This window comes from Trachurus japonicus, chromosome 12 (assembly GCF_045865225.1).
Source record: "Trachurus japonicus isolate A0001 chromosome 12, Traja_1.0".
In the NCBI taxonomy this organism is placed as follows: Eukaryota; Metazoa; Chordata; class Actinopteri; order Carangiformes; family Carangidae; genus Trachurus; species Trachurus japonicus.
The window spans coordinates 18,712,386-18,736,029 of NC_140918.1; the positions used below are offsets into that span (position 1 = coordinate 18,712,386).

The 23,644-nt window shown below is 40.6% G+C and overlaps 1 protein-coding gene across 1 annotated transcript in view; it reads right to left on the reverse strand.

Moving 5' to 3' along the window:
• Positions 1-23,411, reverse strand: part of jak2a (Janus kinase 2a) — a 36,162-nt gene extending 12,751 nt beyond the window's left edge. The window contains exons 1-10 of the mRNA XM_085793718.1: positions 22,899-23,411; positions 10,143-10,424; positions 4,320-4,443; positions 4,104-4,224; positions 2,783-2,928; positions 1,805-2,099; positions 1,382-1,501; positions 972-1,129; positions 775-886; positions 11-197 (exon numbers count right to left, since the gene is read on the reverse strand). Of these exons, the coding sequence (XP_085649844.1) occupies positions 11-197; positions 775-886; positions 972-1,129; positions 1,382-1,501; positions 1,805-2,099; positions 2,783-2,928; positions 4,104-4,224; positions 4,320-4,443; positions 10,143-10,404 (1,525 nt within the window). The 5' untranslated portion in view covers positions 10,405-10,424; positions 22,899-23,411. The remainder of the gene's footprint in view (positions 1-10; positions 198-774; positions 887-971; positions 1,130-1,381; positions 1,502-1,804; positions 2,100-2,782; positions 2,929-4,103; positions 4,225-4,319; positions 4,444-10,142; positions 10,425-22,898) is intronic.
• Between the last annotated feature and the right edge of the window lie 233 nt (positions 23,412-23,644).

Sequence of the window (23,644 nt, forward strand, 5' to 3'; positions counted from 1 at the left end):
GAGCTCTGACCTTTGGAGCCGGGTGGGCAACACTTGGTCAGTTGAAATGTGTATCCATCTGTGCGCAGCGCTTCCTTTTGATAGCAGTGCAGAAGTTCCCTCAGCGAGCCGAAGCTCCTCTTCGCTCCACTCAGAATGTACTCTCCTGACTCCGTCTTCATGATCTGACAGTGCTTGTAATCCACCATAGTTTCATACTAAAAATTAGGGGGAAAATGATAAATCATAAGAAAATGATTAGAGACAAGTTATGTTAAAATGGTCTTGAATAACAACAATATTTTAATAACAGAAGGAAAGAGACAATCCTTGTATGAGTCAGTTAGTGTATTCTAAACCTCTTAAAGTATCTTGAGGTCAAACTTGTTTCATTTGTAGTGTAATTTTGTTTTTATAAAAGGAAGACCTGTTTTATATCAGCTCCATAATCAAATTTTATTTCTCCCTCCAGTGCCTAAAAATATGGGCAATAGTTTAGAGTTTCTAGTGTGCACTAAGACAACCTGTGTTTTAGCAAATCAGTAGACAGACATTCTACGGTAATTATATTCTAATTTAATGGCCCTTGTTGTTGTATTGTGTGTTGTATTAGCCAATAAGGGGATAATCTGGTCCGACAATCTAGTCTGCTGTGCAACATGTGGTCATGACTGAAGAAATGAGTCCATAACAAGTCAATTGGCAAAGACTGTGATCAAAGAGCCCATCAATTTGTGCAGTCACATGATAAATACGGAGCTCCATGCTGATGATGACCCAATATGAACTGCTTACCCCCACAACAAAGGACATGAAGTATTTGTCGTAGTCCCTTGGGCTGCAGCGAAGGATGTATAGGCCTTGGTGGTTACCACAGCGACGCAGCTTACCAATAGTGAACTCCATCCTGTGATCAAAGAGTCAGAATGTGTGTTTATGTGTGCGTTTGGTCATGGGTGCACAAGAACATGTGTGATGTATGTGACACTCACGACACAGGGCCATGGTAGTAGTTCTGAATGCACTCCAGAAGTCTTGGTGGTGCCACCTCTTTACACAGGTAATGATGGGCGTCAGCGACCAGTCTGTAATACCCATCAACTAATGATACGAATGACAGAGCCTCTGCTAGGGAATGAAACTCCAGTTCCTTTGTGGTCAGACACAGACACAGGAAGACAGAAAAAAAATTGGTCAATATCTTAGATTTGAATATGTATATCTATACATCTGTGATAGTGATGCTCAACAAACAGAAATGCATTTCTTTATATACTGAAACTTGCTGGTCAAGACTGTCTTTTTGTTTTGGCATTTGACATTTGACATTTTCCTAATGCTTAGGTTAGAATAAAATAAAACAAAGTTAACGAATTAGAATGTAAAGTAGAGTGTGTTATACCAGGATCTGGCTGTCCTGTCTGTTGAGGGTAACGATGCGACATTCTGCAGAGCCTTCCTTATTGCCCTGCTTGATGCTGATGTCGATCACGTCTGTGAAGTCACAGTAGGTCTTTAGCTCCTGGAGACACAAAAAGAATAGTTATGGTAGTTTGCATTTCTATAAGATGAAGAAGCACACACACACACACACACACACACACACACACACACACACACACACACACACACACACACACACACACACACACACACACACACACACACACACACACACACACACAAAAGCACTCTCGTTGTTTCTGGCGTCTTAACCAATGCCTGTAGCTCCATCTATTGGTAACAAAGCCATCACAGCATCCTACTGTGGCTGACTGGCAAAATGCATTACCATGGCAACATGAACCCATCCTCTGGTCCTTACCTCCTCTGCGCCTTCCTCCTCTTTCCCTTCTGACCACTGGATGCCCTTGTTGCCCATGACGACGATGGTAACCTCGCGTGCCGAGAGGTCGGTGACTTGGAAGCGCTCGGAGTAGAGGGAGGGAAGCAGCATCTCCAGGCTCATCAGGTATTTGAGTTTGAGGTTACACACTGTGGCCTTGCATTCGCTGAACTGCTGGATGAACCTCCTGAAGCGATAGCGGATCCTTTTCCGGGTCAAGATGTTATATTCCTGGATGCGGCTCTGCACGCATTTTGGCAGGAAGGATTTGTAGCTGATAGGGAGGGAGGGGTTGGGTGCAGATAGAGTTGATAGTAATAGAGAAAAATACAAAGAAAGATATAGAGAGAAGGGAAGGACAAGTGAAACAGGAAACATATTGTTGATACTTTCTATGAGTCAGCTTGCGATACTGAGTCCACCTCAGGAGAATCAGTAAATAGTCGTCACACAACATCATGTTAGTGTTGTGTCGAATAGTGATGAAATTGGATTAGAAAGGAATTATGGGGGAAAAAAAATCACATTTCAAGAGTGTACACAGTGTATCGGTGTAGTGTATAAATCACATGTTACAGCATCATTTCCAACTTAAATATCATCTCACATAGAGATAATTCATTCAACTGCATGCACATACATAATGAAACTATCTTGATGCTCCATGTGTCCTGAGGAGCCTGTCACACGGCTTTGAAACCATTATTCATAAACTGTACCATATGTACTCCAGCATAACAGTGGACTTTTGATATTATTTAGCTTGTAAAGAGTTAAATGTTTTACTTTACTTGACTTAAAGTCTGTTTTGTGTTTTTTTTTTTAACTTGTTGGACTTCATATCCACATTTCTTTTTCTCTGAGATCCTTTTACCCTCTTTTAGTTTAGATGAAATACTATATAAAAGGATCAAACAATGTCACATTGTTTTAGCGTCTGGAGCTAGTGCAACTCACCTGGTGTCATTGTAGATGTCAACAGGTGATTGGCCTTTCTCTTTAGCAAGCCTCATCATGTCCAACACTGCCATGCCCAGACACTCCTCCTGGGACTCGTGGTTCACGGGGATTTGAACCCAGCCATTGAGAAAGTCACTGCGCCACTGAGCCAGGGGGGGAAAAAAACAACACAACATGAGAAAAAATAGATGAATAAATCAAATCATTAGAGTCATTAAAGATGAGCACAGAATAAAGTAAGAGAAGTGATTGTATGAAAAGGGGGAGCAGAGTAAATAGATACCAATGGTCTTAGCAAGGAGTAACTCATTTTGAGTTTGTTTTGTGATGTGGTTTTCAGACTGGGGACATCCATCTTCAAATTTAATTAATCCAATATTTATTTTTACAGTCATATCAACATCAACAGATTATGAATATGAACTTTTTACAGCACATTAAAAATCGTGTCATCATCAACAATGATCAACAGTCTCTTTAATGGTTAAGTTATTGGGACTATACAACGAACGGTGAAACTAACAGTTGTAGCAGACATTCTGTAGGTCAGTGTCAGTGCAGATCAAAATAAAACTGAGCAGAAATACCTAAATTGCACAAGCTCCAAGGAAAGATAAAAAAAAGCAGAAACTATTTACACATGCACACACATACAGTATGTGTAAATTGTTCCTTGTTCCCCATTTGTACTTCTCAAACATTCTTACTATTCCAGGTCCTGTTTTCAAATGATGGGAGTTGACACGACAGACAGAAGACAGACAGAAGACAGACAGACTGACTGGCAATAAGTCAGAGAAACAGGGAAGCAAGCAAACCAACATCTCTTTTTTTTTTTTTTTTAATGGTGAGATGGAGATTTACTAGGGGTGGATTAGTCATGACAACACAGTCCTTTGTGTTACACCCAAAAACAGACTTAGAACATGAAGCACAAGAACAAAAGCTGCACAATATGCAGGGGAAAAAAACAAATCTGTTCTGCAGATACAGATCATATTGGCTCGATGCGTGATTACAGTTGGAGTAGTAGTTTCACATCATTTATACTGAAATAAATTAAGAAATTATGATGTGATTTTTTGTTGGCGCCTGTACCGAACAACATGTTAAAGAATTCTGATACAACAGGATTTGTAGGTCATCGTGTCTCTGTAGCACCACAATGTTTACAAAAAAGTCCAACTCGTGATTCATTTTGGTTAATCATGCAGCCCTAACAAAGACACAGTGCAAATATAAAATGCCAACATGTTCAGTAACCTATACGGAAGAAAATAACTGACCTAATGTTGAGGTCTATGTGATGAAAACTCACCTGAAAAAACTGGTATGCCATTACACAGTCATCCATCACAGGGGTCTCCATCCCCTTAGACACACCATAGCGATGGGCATAGAATGAGCTGCTGTTGTTATACCAGCCAGGAAAATAATACCTGGACAGTGGAGGAGACATGAGAAGTAAGAAAAAAGAAGCCAAGCAAAAAACAACAAAAAAAGATTCAGCAAATTAAAAAACGTCACTGCCTACCTGATCCTGAAGTGCAGGTTCTCACTCTTTGACTGGCTGAGTTTAAAGATGTGATTGGGAGGGAACCAAATCCGGTCACTTTCTCTCATCAGGCCAAACAAGTTGCAATACACTGGAGCAATCCCTGAAGACAAAGAAAAAAAAATTGTTTGTCTTTACTCACTTTCTCATTGCACTTATTAATGGACCGCTTACACTAATAGCATAAGGTTTTCCTACTATACTGAAGCTTTAATGATGTCCCTCACAAGTAAATGGATTTGGATAAAAGCTTCAGCCAAATGAGCTAATGTAAATCTAAATGTATACACACAGAGACACATCATGTGGTAGTACCAAGGGGGCAGTTGTCGGTCTGAGAAGTGAAGCTCACTTCCGCGTTCAAAAAACTGCAATCCCCTCGGATTCCTCTGGGGGCTGGTGTCAGAAGGGAGCATTCCCCATAGACCCCCATGTTAAAATCGCCGACTTTACATCCTCAGTAAACATGTTAAAAGCCTGGTGTCAGAACGTTTTTTCGTCTCAATCGATAGTTTCTACCCCCGCACACACTCTGAGGGGGGTGAATTTTTTTTTAACTCTACAGTTTTACTGTTATTAGGTTAAAACTCTGGCCAATCAGGGCGCGGAAACGTTGAGTGACAGGTCCGAGCAGCTCCGTGGACAGCTGCTTCGAGGCCAGTGGGCGGGTTCTCGGCCGGCCAATCCAACATGGCGCTGTCCAGGCCGCCATATTTGAGTCACAAAAACGACTCCCCAAAACCAATGGGTGACGTCACGGACGCTACGTCCATTCTTTTTACAGTCTATGGGTAGTACTTAAGACTGCAAACAACAGTGATTTGACACTGACACAAACAGTAGCTGTCAGCTACTTTAGTTGTGTTGACACAAAGTACTTATTGCTAACAACAGAAAATAAATGTAAGTGAAAACCCAGTAGATAACTGGACTGTTGATGATTTGAGGTTGTAGTTGAAAACTGTTGTGGAGCTCCTGGAAACAACTGCTTCCAATGGAGAGAAGCTAAAGCCTGCTTGGAAAAGTCACTATATCTCATTAGATAATATGCTAATTAGCATAATAACGTAAATTTGTCTTATTTGCATTCTGTCTAGTGTCAGTCAGTTTCAGCCCTTTATCTGCTTGCTTCTACTCTGTACTCACATACAGTTTTAATTTCAATACATAGCTACATCTTAATTCCCACTAAATATGTTCTGAATTTACATGTTTTTCTGTTCCCTGTCATACAATAGAACCATTATTAAAAAGTCTCTGAAACACAGCCCATTAAAACTACATGTCACCAACAGTCACTTCCAAGCCACTGCTAAAGTCTGGACAGTGTCGTCATCTGACAAAGCAAATATCAACAGTTACTCAGCTGGAATTTCAGCTGCAGGCTTTTGTAGGATTGACCACTCATACAGAATATATTTCTCTTATTTTGTCCCTCACACAGAGCGGAGCCTCCGTCTGGTTAACAAACTGCTGCTTCACCTCGCTGCCTCTCACTGAGCAGAGTATATTCAGAGAGTTGTGGGCCTCTCACTCACTGGGTAGAACTGGCGGCTCTCTTCTGTGGAAAGTACCTCAGTTTGTTAACAAGCTTTTGGGGGGGGGGGAATGTTGCTAAAGGGGTCTTAAAATGAAAGCTAATCCATTCTAAACGCCCCCTGACAATGTAACAGAATTCATTTTGAAACAGAAACAGCCAATGGTTTAACTTCATCACTCAGTCACTCACTTGGCGGATATTCAGGAAAATATAAATGATACATTCCCTGATCCCACTTGTTTTGATAAAATTAGCCATCTTAGTGCTCAAACAAACATGAAGCAATCTTGGAACACATACGTCTGTGTTCTTGCCTCAGACCCTCCCCACAACTCCTCATTTTACCTTCACAACCATAGGACAGCTAGTTGTACTGTAAGGTGTTTAATCAGCTGAGCCAAGTGGTTCACTCACAGACAGAAAATGTCATGATACAACAGGAAGCACTCACAAGAGTGAAGCAATGGTAAGGGGATGGAAGCCCTGCGTAAGAGGATGTATGCTCAACCACAAGAGGGGAAGTCATGTCAAAGAATTAACATGGTTGATCTGTAAGCTATCCCTACCTTGTATTAATAATAATAAAGAAAGAGGTGCGCCACGACATGAAAGACTATTTCCACAATTTTGGAGCTGAGATTCATTGTATTTTTGTTACACAGCTTAACAACATGCTTTAATTTATTGTAATTAGTTCATTCTGCTGATGTCGCAACATCTAACTATCCTCCTTATTCACCAAATGTGATCTCAATTATTCAATTGGTTTGGTTCGTCTGTTGACCTGTATCCTAATCCCAAACCACATGAAAAAAGTGTCAGAGACAGTCATGTAGATAGAATAATAGAATAATAGAAATGCCTTGTGATTATTATTTAACAGTGGTTCAACCATTAAAGGGAGTATGGGAGAGTAAGACAGGTGGAAAGTTGTTAGATATAAAGAAAAATAGACAAAGAACAGAGAGGCAAAATATAGAAAATGGCAAAAAAAAAGAAAGAAAAACAAGAGGATATAGAAAATGCGGAAGATAAAAAGGAGAGAGGGGTTTGTTTCTTATCAGTTGAAGAGGCAATGGAGCAAGACTGCGTGGCATAAACAGATAGAGTTAAGGCGGAGAGGAAAACAGACACAACAGTCGACGACTTCCTGATTTGGGTTTGCTAGAAAACTGAAGACTAAAAAGCTTGGCTGAGCGGTTCTGTTTACACAAAATAAACACTGGATTCGCTTTGATATTCAAAACAACTTTCTTTCCTGTCCTTACCACATTCAGTTAATAAATACATTTTTGACCTAAAAAAAAAATAAAAATAAAGTTTTTCCTATATGATTTGTGATGGGACGTTGGTCCTCATTTACATCACAAAAATTCACATGAAACTGACTCATCCAAGGGATTAGCATGACAGGGATTAATATTTATCATCCCACCTTTGTTATAACAGAACAGGGCATGTAAATAATCTTAACAACAACCAGTCTCTTTGTTTATTTACTTTCTCACTAGACCCACGGCTACAGGTTTTCTCTAGTTATATGGGTGGGAAGCAAAAAAAAAAGCATATAATTTCCTAATAAGGTATAGTGCAAGCTGCCAAACAAGTTTAATACTACAATGAAAGAATAAACAACATTCTTACAAAAATAAATGTCCTTATTTGGTATGGGAGGACTGTACACAATCGAGACATTTTTCAATAAGAAGTTAAAAGGTCAGAAAAGCTCATATCTTCTCATGTGGGTCTTGGGCATGAAATGTGGTGTGGGATTGCTTGATTGAAAGGTATTTCAGATTGTCACAGCTTGGTATGGTGCTCGATGCTTGCCTGCACATGAAACTCAAACACAAGTTTCAGCAGCTACAGGCAGTGTGTCCATTTATGACCCACTCTATGATCTTCACAGACAAAGACATCAGTGCAAGAAGCAACATTGTGTGCCGTCTCACATGGTGCATGATGCCTTTCTCGCTGCCTTTGTGTGAAGGATTCGGTTTAATAACTTACACTAGCGTCATCACATCGATACAGCAGAAAAGTCTGTGTCTGTGAATGTGTCCTCCATTTCCAATTTCTGTAACAAAAACTAAACTGTTTATAGGTGTAATATTTGACACTTTTCAATCAAACAATATATTTGACTTAACATATTTAGAGTTCTCACATACACCACAACAAATTATAGCTGCTGCGCAGCGATGGGTCGGGTCCGGGCTACTTTTGGGCAAATTTTGGCAATTCTGAGCAACAAACAGGAGAATAGGAAGACAAGACAGTTGTCCTTATAATGTCCAATTTGGACCAGTTGAGGGTTGAACCCACAACCTCGGGAACCAAAGACCGTTGCCTATCGCACTGAGCTAATTGACAAGTGGGAGTGCAATAGTGGCTTCACAAATTGAGTAAGCCATTCACTGTCGTGTAGGCAGATTTGAAACCACAGTAAAAAGAAAAATCAGTTTTTGAGGTAATGATATGTATTTGTTAAACATCTACTGTGACTCTAAGATGTTAGGAGCCTTCGCACATGGTCCAGTCCAAGCTATTTGGATTTTTAAAATTAGAAGCTTGCTGTGATGCCACCATTAGGACAATTGTCTTGTGTTTCATGTTGAGGACAACTGACATTTTGATCTGTCATCATCATCATCATCATCACCCTTGCTGGGACTCGAACCCACAGCCTCTGACACCAAGAACCAGCTCCTAACTCACTGAGCTAATTGGCTGGTAGTGAGACCTGCTGTGTAGCTTCATTTATCCACTCAGGTGGGCCAGTGCCCGGGCAGCTGTTGTAAAGGCAGATTTCAAAAATGGTCATAAAGTCAGAAATTATGTTATCTAAACAAAAATCTGTTAACACATAAATTGCATTTAGACAGCAAAACAGCTTGAGGACATGTGACATTTTGATCTGTCATCATCATCATCATCATCATCATCATCACCCTTGCTGGGTCTCGAACCCACAACCTCTGACACCAAGAACCAGCTCCTAACTCGCTGAGCTAATTGGCTGGTAGTGAGACCTGCTGTGTAGCTTCATTTATCCACTCAGGTGAGCCAGTGCCCGGGCAGCTGTTGTGATGAAATGGTCAAAATTTCAGAAATTCAGTCATCTAAACAAAAATCTGATAATACATAAATTGCATCTTGACAGCATGGAAATGTTGGTGATTTGTTTTTAATGATAAGTGTTTTGCTTCATAAGAGAAAATCTGATGTTTAAAAATTCCACACTCACATTGATTGCAGTTGTTCCCATGAGAGCAGAATTCAAAATGTTCTCAAAAATTCAGTTTTTGAATTAAAATTCTGATATTTGCCAAACTTCATTAACCATGACTCCAGAATATTCTCATTTTTTTTCAGGAAGTTTGAAAATGTATTTAGCAAGAATTTGATGGTATATGTTTACAGTAGTGTTTACAGTCAAACGTTTTCATGCACTGTAGGCTCAATTTTTGCTTAATCAAAAATCCGAGAAACAAGTTTTGTGGAGGACAGTCTGGAGATGCTCTGTAGCAAGTTTGGTGACAATTGAGCAAAAATTGTGGGAGGAGATACATTTTAAAAGTTTTACAGTTATTGAAAAAAAACAGAGTGATGGACTTCATAATTTGTAATAAGTTTAAGTGGACAAAAGTTTCAGCAGTATTGAGGCGACATTGTGGTGAAGTTTCAACACTGTAGCATCTACCGTTGGTTTGGTAGGAATTTTTAAAGTTTTTAAATTTAAACGCTTATTGTGCCCCCCCTAGGAGGGGGGGGCACATGTCCTTGGAGTTGAGTGAATCTGGCATGGGGTCGGATGTTTCTGTGAAGTTTGGTGAGTTTTCGCCCATGGGAAGTATGACTTCCTTGGAAGAAGAAAGAAAGAAAGAAAGAAAGAAGAAGAATTCCTAGGAATACAATAGTGTCCCGGCAGCTTAGCTGCCCGGACCCTAACTAGGGGTTGCATGACTTCAGATTTTTTAAAGTGGACTCTAATGTTATGAAAGTTGAGTCAACTTGTCTGTGCAACCCCTACAACGTGTGATGATAAAAACAATGAGATCATTCATTCAATGGGCTCTCCATTGTCATAAATACACTCGATATATACTACAGACTATAGTCTTTGATTTCCGGTTTGTCTGTAACCTGTTTGATGCATCCTCTAAAGCCAACATTTAACAGATGTTGCTCAACAATGACACAACTATATTTTGTTTGTGTGTGTGGGCAGACATCAGAACTGAAATCCTCTTGTGACTCACCACAAGCTTTTGCTGCAGCGATGCACAGTTCCTCCACCACATACTCCCCAGGTGGAAACGTGAGTGCGCTTTCTGAACCTTTGGCCCTTCCCTCTCCTCTGTCCTTCCCCAGGTAGTAAAGGTGGACAGTGAGGCAGGTGACGTCAATGTCCTGTTTGGGGTTGCATCCCGAAACTGCATCAAGGTCCGGGCAGATGCCATTGGGATGCGGTGTAGGACCAGAGGCAGGTGGGTTCATGTCTGTCAGCAGAATACAGGCCATGTGTTGCTTAAAACATTCACCTGTCAGGACAGGACAGAGAAAAACAGAAAGGTTGGAAATTAGTTTGAGCACTTTATTTTCGACTAACTCTAGCACTGTTTTGCACCAACATCCTGACAGACCATTTCATAAAGCTCCTGGGTCACATGGCAATTACATTTTTGATATTTTATTATGTTGTTAATTTAGATACTGTCAAACAGGAAACCTTCAATGTTACAGAGCTTGGAAGTAGAGAAATGAGTTACATGACTGAAACTGAGGTTACATGACACATCTGGAATACATAGGAGACTTGCCAGGAGATGTAATGGGTGATGGTGAGCAGCCAATAATTCCTTATGCTCAAATTAAGTCAATATTTCCAGCTATAGGAGCAAAAATAATTTGTTATATAGTAATAACTACTTTGTATTGAAATTAGAAAAGAATCCAGAGTCAAACTTGAAGACGGCACAGAACAGCGCAGTTATGCCTGGTCTTAATTTGCATTTGATCAAATTCCTGTCTGTTATCATCATGTAAACAGCAAAGCTCCACATCAGCACAGTGATGGAGAGTACAGCCCATTGGAGCAGTGGCTGATCAGATGCCTGAGATTGTTTCTCTCTATGTAACCATAATGATATTACTTATCATCAATTATGATTATGGTTACTCATCAGTGCACATAATTCCTTATCACAAGACTGCAGTGAATCAGGTTTACTGGACTTCACTGGGCTACCGTCAGGGATTCTGGTCTTCAAGCTATGCAAATTGAAAATGTAAATTCTTTGCACATGGAGCGTTTGGTACTGTCTCAAATTCAAATGACCCTGTCGACAGTTAAACGTACCAAGCACACCAACATGCAGCCCTTGTTGTGTCCTATTTCAAAACAGCTGATGTTTGTAATGATTTTGTAGTTTCCCCTGCAATATCCAAATTACTACTGGATGGAGATCATGAGGTTTTATACACAGTCAAGTACCTCTCAGGACGAGATTTGCTGCAAGATGTTCTTCCGTGTTTACATCATACTGTACATCCAATGGTTTACAACATGCGCACAAACATCAACAGAGCCACTGGGGGTTACGACTACAACAAGGCTAAAAACAGAGATCAGATTAATTTTTTCCGAACAACTTATTCATGTCGTGGCTTCAGGACACTTTGGTCAGTACGGACAAGCAGTATGGAGGTATTTGGATGTCTTTTGGACGATTCAAAAGTGAGCACTATCTGCCGCCATTATATGAAAATCCGTTGCCAGCCGGACCCCCCCTGGAACTCCAAAAGCGTTTTGATGACTCAGAAAGTTCTCCAAACCCTTCCTTCTTGGCATGACGGTGAGTAGAAAATTGGTGAATTATTGATTTTGGGTGAAGTATCCCTTTAAGTTCTGTCAGCAGGACATTCTTTTACATTGTTCTGCTAGGAATGTGTGTGTGCTTTGTTTATGTTATGTTTGTGTTCATACTGTTGCATTTCCTCTTTATGGTTTTTAACACTTATCAGCTGCCTGTAACACTTTTATCTGGTTGTGCTACATCATCAAGAGGGTGTGATGCTCTGAGCTTTACATTGTTTCGTTTTACTGTGCTATTGCTCTGCATGGTAGTCAAGACTGTGGCATGACTGTCAATACCACACCACTGTGGTACCACTATGTAGGCCAATTACATATTGTTCAATAACCGACTTCAAAAACAGACAGAACAGATGGCATGTTTTCCAGTCTCAATGTAATCAAAAGCAGATGCACAGTGCAGAGAAGGAGTGAGTCTGCTTCAGTGCAAGAATTCAAAACAGTATTGTTCTTATTTGGGCAGCGGAACTTCAGTAAGGTTTGTCAGATGTGAGCTGACTGGTCACAGCAGGATTGCTGCTGAAACACTGATGGCATGTGCAAAGCCAAAACCACCACCAACAACAACCAAAAACAGCTACGGTATGTGGCAATTGACACTTTCTCTCATCACAGCAGACAAGTGATTTCAGCATTACCCTTAAAAAACTCTGTTACGGCTCTGAAACCATGTGGATCTTGGATCCTCTTCGAAAAATTGCTCAAGTCCAGTCATGTTCTCTCAAGTAACATGGAAAGGTGTTTCCCACAGCACGATGCCGCCACTGGCTCTATGTTTGGGATGGTTTTCTGTCACGTTAACAAACTTACTGCTTCCCGTTGCAGTAACATTCACATGCATACTGTACCTTCTTAGATACTGTCTTTTAGTTTCATGTAATGATTATTTTCTGAATTACTAAAAACCACTCAACTAAAACATAGAAAATAATGAAATTTCAAGAGCCAAAACCAGGCATCACTCAAATCAATAAATAACTTCAATTCGTTGCAGATTCAGGTCTAATAGACTGAGCATGGTGTTGTAATTTCAGCATCCATTTTCTCTACACTTATCATGTTTACACTAAGCAGTTTGTGATGTAACAGCCAAGTGTGGAAAAAAAAGTTTTTTTTTTTTTTTTTAGAAACACAGGACATCTGGATTTACAGATGGATTTCCATCCCTGTATTCTTTTGCAGATGGACAGTTGGGATTTAACAATCAAGCAAATTTCCTGTTTGAAGAGGGTCCATTGTTTGATCATACGTTTGTGGTCTAACCAAGGCCACTCTGCTCTGGAGCACATGGCTGTTTGACTGTTCATTGTCCATTACAGCTCCATAATAATTTCAACAACAACAAGACTAATAACTAGTAATAATTAAAGTGATACAGTAAATGTAGTAATGGCTGAAGGATACTGCGCTGATGTGTTTCAACTTTAATTTTAATTTTAGGGTTGGTCATTTATAACATTGTAGTATTTGGCCTTGCTTCAAATGTTTTAGTAGAATTTAGTGTTTTTGATATGTTTTAGCATGTTTACTCCGTGCAAATATAAGATCATTTATCAAAGTCAAATTTTCTTTGATTCAACTGACTGAGGCCCTTAAGTATTTTGCAATGAACAGTACGGTAGATGAGTCAGGACTACCAGGATATTTGCAGGTTACAGAAACCACAAATGCTTAAACCTGAGATGAAACAACAAACACTCAAAACACGCAACCACAGATCCTGAAGAAGGCTCACAACCAGCTTCTGCACGTCAGGCGACGCTGTAGGGAAGTTATGCCGCCGTCGACCTGATGCAGGAGCATAAATCAGGCAGCAACTGAAACTCTTTCATGCCAATGGCAACAGGAGACAGACATGGAAACTCCAAACCTCACCGACACACGCCTCCAACACCAGGAGAACAAACAAGGAGCTAGGTCTGGGGAAACACCTGAAACTCATTCTAGGCTCGGTGTACAGCTGCAGATGACTGCCTCCAGGTGCTTAGTTAAGTTTGGGGTCTTTCCTCTTTTCATTAGAAATGATCTTGGACACCATTTGCATACTGGCCTTTAGTCATCTGGACAGACATCAAATACAAATGATATAGCAGTCTTAGTGTGTAGCTAGCAGCATGATAGACCTGTAGTTGGCATTCATACCTCCTCCTGCCATTCCATGTGTTGCTGTCTTCTCTTCAAGTTTGTTGTTAGATTTGGACACAGGGTTACTGAACTGCCACCATTAGACAAAGAAGAATCAATCTCCAGTACCTATTAGTTCTTGTGACAGTCCTAAAAAAGGATAAGAATTACTCCCCAAAGGAAAATTAATTCCTAGAATTGAATATAAGAGACAAGAGGATCTTCAACAAGGTCTGCGTTCCCATGTTTTTTTTAAATGCAACAACACATTGAGAAAGAAACTCTATCTGATATATTCAATACACCAAAGCACAGGTTTAGTCTAGTGTATTCAGGCCCAAGCAGTGAGGAACGAACAAAACTTAACAACCTCTAACAAACAGCAGGAAAAACTCTTCACTTGAATACTTAACAGTTTAGATTCACCTAAAGAATATGCGGCACTGCTTCCAGGACGAGTTTCATACATCAAATAGGAAACCCATCCTTTAACAGGGGAGAACTAGACCTTCTCCCCCGATAAACTATTTTACCCACTCACAATGCTGCCCTTTAAACCTTTTCAAGGAGATGTGAGAACCATTAACATCAACATATGACTCCAGCAACTCTGACAAATGTCTTTACAACAGCAAGGAGCAGTAGCTAATATAGAGATTAGAATAACAAAGTCAATAAAATGGCTGAATTACTGAAAAGTGATGTTCCCAGACATGACAGTCCAGTTAGTGAGTAAATAGTTGTGCTCCCAGCAGGACATTTTTACTGCAGACTTGTCTTGGAGTAGATTTAAAACTTGCTTTAACTGTGACCATTGGGATTTTCCGGATCTACTTAAGCAGATGAAAAGTATTCATCTGTCAGGAGAGAGACTTAAAGTTTTTTATGATGGACTGTTGTTAGTTCAACTGTAGTAACCCAATAAATGCAAAGTCAGCAATATTCTACAGTGGGGTTTATTTCAGGACCATATTCTGCCTAAACATCATCACCATAGAAACAAAAACACACAATCAGCGAAATAAGAATAAAGGGCAACACTGCTCTCTGTCACCAGTTTCTCAGTGTGTTTACACACCCAAAACGTTTATCATGAAGCAGGCAGTCAGAGAGTTAGACCAGTTCCTTGCTGGGTCTTATCAGGGCCTTGGTGCTAGTTGAGGTCAGAGCTATCAGCTCAGCCACATTTTGCCCTCTATGGCTGCTGTGCTCCACTGCTGGGTGCTCTTTAATTGGTCCCTTAACATTTTTCACTTATCTATCAACTGCTGGGCTTCCTCCCTAAGTTTGATGTAGGGCAAAGAATAATCAACGGCCCTTAAATAATTTTGCAGAAGCTGAAATCTACTGTTACTGACTGTTGAAAAATTCCATATCATGTCGAGTATGATCTGAAAAATCATTTCACAGTGCATTAATGGTTGCAAACTTCTCACTCAGCTCCAGCTCACTGACAGACTTTGTTTTGCGATCAATGAAACACTGTATTAGAGTGACACCAATTTTGGAGAAATTCCCACTGAATCAAACACAAAATCAACTTAGTTGCAGTTAAAAAAAAAGGCCTGTCCACACAATTCTTTCAACTAACTAGACTTTAATAAATGTTATTAGGGGCGGTGCGTGGCGCAGTGGTTAAAGCGGCCACCCCATGTAGAGGCTACAGGGGCGCCGAAAAGGGGGGGTAAAGGAGACGGATTCTAGGGGCCCATGATGGAGGGGGGCCCAAAGAGGCCCCTAATGATGATGACATGATAATACAGAAAAAATAATATGACGCTAAGTTATTAACTAACATATAATCACAAATATTTTATTTTTAATGTCCTGGTAACAATAACTTTATTTGTTTTGGAAACATCAACGCCTGCAGGGCCCCCCCTTTCCCCCCTCTATTTCTGTAAAATGGTTCAGTCCGCCTGGATCAGCTGCAGGTAGCGCACCGGCGCTTTGTCACAGACAGCGCCACAGCAGCAAGGAGGCAGAGAGGCAGTAGGCCTATGCCTCAAAAATCAGGCAGCCAAAAACTAAAAGAAAAGAAATTAAGAGAGAAGGAGTTGAAGGGTCAACAATATGTCACCCAGTATTCCCCCCAAAAAATGTGGGTTTGTTAGTTGTTGTGGATAGTTATGGAATATTAACTGTGTCCCTGTCTGTGGTCTATAAGCTAGCTCACTTTTCTCACCATGTTAGCTCAAGAAAACTCTGGATTTTTACATTTCACTGTTATTTTAGTTAAATAATCAATCCAGTCAAACATTTATCAAGCTGTTCTTATTCAATTAGTTGACCTCCCCTCTGTCAAAATGATGCCTCATTCTGAACAGAGTCAAGTGCACCAGCAGCTGCTGTCTGTCAGCCCACAACTTCCCCTGCCCCAGAACCAGCCCCAGTGCCCCCACATGAGAAAGGAGGTTAGCAGCTGTGTGTGTTGAAATAATAATAATAATAATAATAATAATAATAATAATAATAATACATTTTACTACAGTCTGTAAACAATACAAAGCTGAATCTGTTATGGGAAAGATTAATTAAAATGAATGAAATAAAAATAATTTTGAACAATTTTAATGGTTCAAAAAGCATAAGCCCTTCTAAAAAATTAAATAGAACACGTGCAGTAAGAACAGAGGAGAAAATCTGTGGTGTGTGCAGCAGACTGGGGTGACTGCTCAGTCCAATCTGAGAAGTTCACATGTTGGTGACTATGCTATTAATTATATTATAGGAAATACTATATAATTGTATGTAATGTATGTCATGTACACTCTACAGAGCCAGGTCCAGGACCCTCTTCTGGTTTGTCAGGGAGGAATGTGGAGGAAGAGATGGAAGAGGGTACAGATGAAAGAGAGAGCGCAGAAACACAGACGACAGAGAGTGAGGACGAAGATGTTGAAAGTAATTCAGAGGAGGATGGACTGAATGAGTGTACAGAAAGAGTCAGGAAGACAACAGAGAGGCAGGAAGAAAAACAAACTGATGTTGAGGTATTTGAAAGGGAAGAAGATAATCTGACTGGTGACCCTGATTTCTGGCCAGCAGATTTTACTGATCCTTGTTTATTTCCTATTTAAGAATCAGTGTTGCAGCAAATAAATTAATCAAAAATGAATTCTATACATGTCAACTGTCATGTTGTTCTTCTTTCACAAATATGGTAATGATAAAAATACCATTAAAATGCATAATTGTATGTAAAATAGCATCAAAAAATGTTGTTGCTGTGTTGGGGGCCCTGTAAAGATTCTTTTCATGGGGCCCCAAATCCCTAGTGGCGCCCCTGAGAGGCTACAGTCCTCAATGCAGGCGTCCCCGGTTTCGAATCCCGCGTCGGGCAGACCTTTCCTGCGTGTCATTCCCCCTCTCTCTGCCTCCCCCTTTCCTGTCTATCTCACTGTGCTATCAAAATAAAAGGCAAAAAGCTAAAAAAAAATAAAAAATAAAAATAAATGTTATCAGATTTAGTGGCAAATGTGGCACTGTACTGTATAAACATACTATGCAACATAACGCTCAAAAAAGTTCTTTATTTTCTACTGTGTAGTCTCAACTGAGGTAATTTAAGATAAGTGAAATCAGGTTAAGAAGCACTGCCAAATATTATGACTGCCAAATATTATGACCCACGCTTGAAATTATCAAAGCTACTGACAGAAAACTCCCCTCATATCATAGGTAGATTTATCACTGAGGCAAAGGGAGCAGGGGGTCTACGCAGGATGTACAATGAATAAATTAAGAATATACAACCACATTCTGTTTTTGCTTCAGAAGATCTAGAGTCAGACCTCAAGAAATCATCAATCAACCACTTCAAAAAGGAGTAAAATGCTTGAATATTTTATCCCACTGAAATCAACACAAATAATGAACAGATAACGCTGTTGCACTCCCTTGCAGCACAGCACCAGAAGGAAGGAGTGGAAATATAACTCTAATGTCCCATATACAAAGATGTATCTGTATCTACTTAGCAGTCACAGAATAAAAGCTTTGACTGCTACACAAAGGAGAACCTTTGGAAACCTGGCACATCGGCAGAAACGCAACATCTCAAACACAGAGCATTTCCTGTCCAACAGTCAGGACAGGTCAGATTCTGTCCCCTATGGTTTTCGAGGGGTGCAGCTGTAACAACAGGAGAGCTGCTCGTGCTCTCTTCAGGAATAGCTCCGCTGCCATCAGGGCAGAGCTGCTGACATTGATGCTAATGTCACCAGATTGCATGCATTTAAAAAAAACACTTGACATTCCGCTGTTTTTGATCGATATCACTGGATTTCACAGGATTTATAACTAAAGCAGAAATAAGCGGAATGTTTGTGTTAATATAAGTCTTAAATAGTTCTATCTTCCGACAGCAATCACTTACATAGAGTGTTTGGTCCGAAACACGGGTCTGTCGTGTCTGAGGAGAAATCTTTCCTTGTATCCTACAACCTTTATCCAATGAGGAGAGAGAACGGCATAAAGGGGCGGTCCTCTCTGTGTGTGCAGCCAAGGGATGCGCGTGAATGTGGTGACGTAGGGACGAGGACAGGGACTGCTAACTCCATCGGCTGACAGGAAGTTAGCCAAAACGCTTACTTCTGCTTTAACTTGTATACTTTATTATTAATAATTATTCATATTTATATTTTATTATTTCTAACAGAAAGGCTAGTCCCATCACTAATCAGCAATTACATATGTTGGACAGGAAATCCAAGGTGTGTGTCCTTATGTATTGAGCATAGCCATTCAATCGAACATTTAAAAGATGTGGCCTAAATAAACAAGCGCTGTTAGGCTTGAGCCTAAACTACCTCATTTATGCCTATTTGTAAATGTCTGTCTTCTGCGTAATGTGTTGGTGTTTTGCAGAAAGTAAATAGAGTTAAATAAATGTCATAAATTAGCTCGAAATTTTCTCTTTTTAATCTGCCAAGTTTGCCAACATCATCCCATTTTTTGTACCTCCGACTACGGTCAGCTCTCCGTGCCTATATGGTGTGCAGACGAACTCTTAAGCTACAGACACATCCTGTTGTAGACTGGCTATCCACAACGAACACTAGAGGACTCGTATCAGTTGTGTATTCACGACTTCAAACACATACACAGAAAGAGCTACCCTTGGCCAAGGCTTGGTCCAGAGACTTGGCTGTTGTAGAGGAGGACATAAACTGGGAAAGTGTCTGGAAGAACACACTTCACTCGTCCAAGAACCCTATAATCACCAGCTGATTCATTATAAGCTGTGTCAGAAAGCCTATCTGACGCCACTTGTGAGAGTTCATATGAAGCTGTCAACCAGCCCAAACTGTGGCCTGTGCTCCTTGAACACACCAGGAACATTTAAACATATGGTATGGGACTGCCCAGAGGTCTATGGCTTTTGGAGGAAGGCAACAGTGACTTTAATATGATTGATAAACCTCCACCTCTGGAGCCGACTATCCTTTTGCTCAATGATGATTCATAGTTGGGGCTGAATGAGAAATAACGCAAAGTTTGGTTGGCTGGCTTGACGGCTGCCAAAAAGCTAATAGTACAACGTTGGCTACCCCCTCACAACCTACACGCTAGGAAATGGCTGGAATACTTTCAGGATATGGTCATGTTAGAACTTTCTACAGCACGGGTGAACAAAGCTAAAAGCTCTACACTGGACTCATGGAAGAGAGCTGCTTCGGCTGTAACGGACCTGCTCAGGTCAGATTAAAGTAGAAGGGGAGGGTTATGTTAAAATGTTTGTACTGTTGATAATATTTGACCTTGATATATGAAAATTATGCCAATAAAAACAGTTGTTAAAAAAAAAAAAATTAGCTCGAAATTTATATTTTAGCTCAAAAGTCATTTTAATCTGTGTCATGTCCAGTCAGGGTTGGTCAGAGTTAACCACAACCTCCTCTATTTAAAGGAGAATTCCAGTCATTTTTTACCCCTAAATCGTTGTCCTGATGGTCACCCAGTGTTGGGGGGAGCAAAAAACGCAGCTAAAATTGATGCAGGCAAATCGGGGTTACACCATGGCTAGACGGCGCTAAACTATGAGGGCAAAAATAAACGGTCGAGCAGTGCAGTGGTAATGTCCAAAATATCTCTGACCGTTTATTTTTGCAAAAAAATCATCACAACAAGGAAAAAGTGTTTGTTTCTGTGGCGGGGAGAAGGCGCTCTGCGATCGGTTAGTTATGTCTTTCCAGGATGTTTCAGAGTTAGACTGTCTGAGGTGATGCAAAAACACAAAGTTTATACTGTTTATGCTGTACACTATATGAGTTCAGTGGTGTGTCATAGGGATTCAAGTCATGTACCATAGATATTTGATTGTTTTTTGAGTGTTTGTTGTGGTTGAAAAAATTGCCCCCATACTTTAGTGTTGGTGCTATCGCTAGCGCCGTCTAGCCATGGTGTAACTCCGGTTTGCCTGCATCAATTTTTGTCACATTTTTTGCTCCCCCCAACACTGGGTGACCATCAGGACAACGATTTAGGGGTCAAAAATAACCGGAATTCTCCTTTAAGTAAACTACATAGTTTACATGCTAAAAATGAAATCAATTAAAACCGGCCAGAAGCAGTCTGGAAAAGCTCATCAAAAGCATTGCTTTGCTGTGGGATGTAATCTTTAGTCACTGAGCAAACACTGTGTGTGTCTAAAGTTCATACCCCTTAGTGTTACTGCTCATCCACTTCCCACTACACTGATGCAACGCTGTGGTTGTTTCAGTGTGTTTAGACTTCCCAAAAAGTGTGTACAAAACTAAGCCAAGCAATACACATTCTTTGTGTAGTGGGGATTTGAACATTATAATGAACATTTCATTGTCTTTTGGCCTGACTGAGGAAGGGTAATCACTCATTTCTTATCCTGTATGCTGAGTGTGCTCTGTGGTCTTTAAAGAGACAACACACGACTCTTTCACAGTGTTCGTTCATGAAACTTCCTTTGACAAAACCACTTTTTTACAAAGAGGGGACATTGTTCCCACAAGACAAAAAAAATTGAGGTGTGACATCACATTACAGGCAGCTTTGTCTGAGGAGCTTCCTATAAAGAGGCCACAGACAGTACAGTGACGAGTTATTCACACCTGGGATGCCAGTAGTTAACAATATGTTATGCAAGAGGGGCATGAGCACTATTTTACATTGTAGCAGCCTTGTGTTGAAAATAAATCTTCACACCATGTTAGTCACATAAATGTACAGACCACAGATAAATGTGATTCAAGTGAGATGCTGAACACAGAGGTATTTCCTTTCCCTCATACAAAGTATTATGTGTGTACATGGACACAGAGACGCTGTGTTTAAAAGCCATCTGAAAAAGCTTCACCACGGAAAACATTTTCATTAAAGGGATTCTCTTCTGAAATCCCACTGAAACCATGCACAGTGGCTACAGTAATGGGAAAATGCTCGAGGTAAACACTCGTCTCAAGATTTTCAGTCACCGATGACAAAGTCAGTGAAGATGCCTACAGCAGCATGCTTCAAAAGATAAATCAATAAAGTCTCCAGGAAACACACGGCTATTTCCCATTTTTACCTTAGTGTGGGATGTTTTCATTCTCTTGAGTTACAAATTTCTCTCAAGGACCCATTATTCTGAAAACTAAACCAGATTTTATTCTTGCAAAAACATGACATGGAAAAATGAGTAGCTGTAGTTTTGCTGTTACATCTTGTTCCAATTTAAACAAAACAACTCTTTTTCCCCCCATTAAAGGTGACAGTGCTGTTATTTTTTTCTGTGACCTGAATAAAACTCACAGAAAGCTACACATGACTCTTGATGCAAGAATAATGTACTTTCCCCATAACTGTCTGCACATCTGTGTCATGCATTATGTTCTTCCAGTAAAGACCATACAACTCCTCAATGTGCTTTGACAACTAACTTAACAAATCCACACTACCTACATTTAATTAAAACACCCAAAAATTGATCCTTCTCAGTAGCCTGTGTACTGTCAATTTAAGAATCCACAGTAGTATCATTGGTTAGGGATGACTAAAATATGCTCCCTTTCTCAACACTAGAAAACAGGGGCTACAGCTCAGCAATAAGTCCTACACAAAGTCCATGATGTCCACACTTTGTTTTACAAAATGGAAATCAACTCCTCTACAAATACAAAGCTTCAACTATTAGGCTACAAGGTCACCCAGACCTCATCACCTTTCTCAGTGGTGTAGTCTAATTTGGTGTAGTAGTGGGTATAGGCTACTGCCCTACATTATCTGTTCACCTGTTGAACCTGATAGTTTTGTTGTAGTTGGTACTGAAATAGCATTTTCACTACTGTACCTGAGTATTACACTAGCCTACTGACCTTTCTATCAGTGGTATACAACAGCTTTCAGGATAATAATGCTCACATAACAAAACATTAAAGCTCATACATTTAGGGATGTAGCCTACAGTAGGCCTAACCATGCAACTCATCCTGTTGTCAATAAAAAGTCATGAACTGCTGGGAAAACCCAATCTTTACTTTGTCATCACATTTGTCACAGAAAAGCATCAGATCCTGACATTTAAGAAGCTGAATAGACTATACTTGACTGATTAACTGATTAGCAAGGGAAAAAAAGGTTATAATCGATATGAGAACCTCTTGGACAAAAGGGAAATATCATCACACATGTCACTGCAGCAATGACAGGCTGTAGCCTATTCAACTTAGTCATTTAGGCTGTCATTAGTAATTATGTAATTTTCCAACATTGATTAAATTGCCAACCACACAAACCAAAAGCACCACGTAACTTGTGACGCTGACTGACAAACTAATGTTTTTGGGGTTTTTTTTAATTTTTTATTCGCCCTGTCTGTGGGTGCTGCTATGCTAACTGTAACCGCTGTCAGTTGGTATCAGCAGGCATGCTCACTGCTCAGGACGAGACACACACAGACACTGACGGTTCCCATTCCCACCGTCAACACGCACACACACACAAAGAAACACACGCACACACACACACAAAGAGAGAGAAACACACGCACACAACTTACTCTAGTCTGTGTTATCCTTTGCTGTGCCGCGGCTTCACTTCTCGGTTGTTGTGGGTCCACGCAGTCCACCGCCCGGGGGTCAGGGCTCACCGTAAGCTGTCAACAGAAGTAGGTACTAGTCCCTGGTGGTGGTGTGTTTGCCATTCCGTCGGTCTAAACATCTTTTTCTTTTAACTGTTTTCCAGTTGACGTCTCACCTCGACCGCCGTGGAACTAGTTAAACGAGGTCACCGGTTTGTGCTCGACATGTTTGTCACTTTAGGTTCACCGTTACCCGACCGCCGCTCGCCTGTCTGTCGCCCTTCTCACCTCCCTGTTGACTCCACGTATGCGAGCAGCACTAACCCGCTGTCGGATGATGATGATGATGATAGTGGTGGTGGTGGTGGTGGGGTGGTGAGGGCGGAGCAGGATGCCTAACTAACTGTTCAGCTCAGCCGACTCTCTGTTCACACGGACTCGAGGGTTTTGCTTCTTCCGTGTTTGTGACACGGAAGGAAGAGTGTTTTCTTGTTGTGCAGAGGAATCCGACTCCGCTGCTCCCGCACGTTCTCCACAGTAATCGAGTAGTCTGCAGATACTCGAGTAGGCCTACTACTGTGCGATCTAAAGGTGTTTGCACTTTGTTTCAGTAGACCTGCCTCCGTGTCGTGCTACATCATGGGTTGCGTCGTGTGCACAGAGTGCGAAATCATCCCCCTGATAGAGAGAGAAGAGGGGTCAGTCACTGAATGACTTCAGTGCTA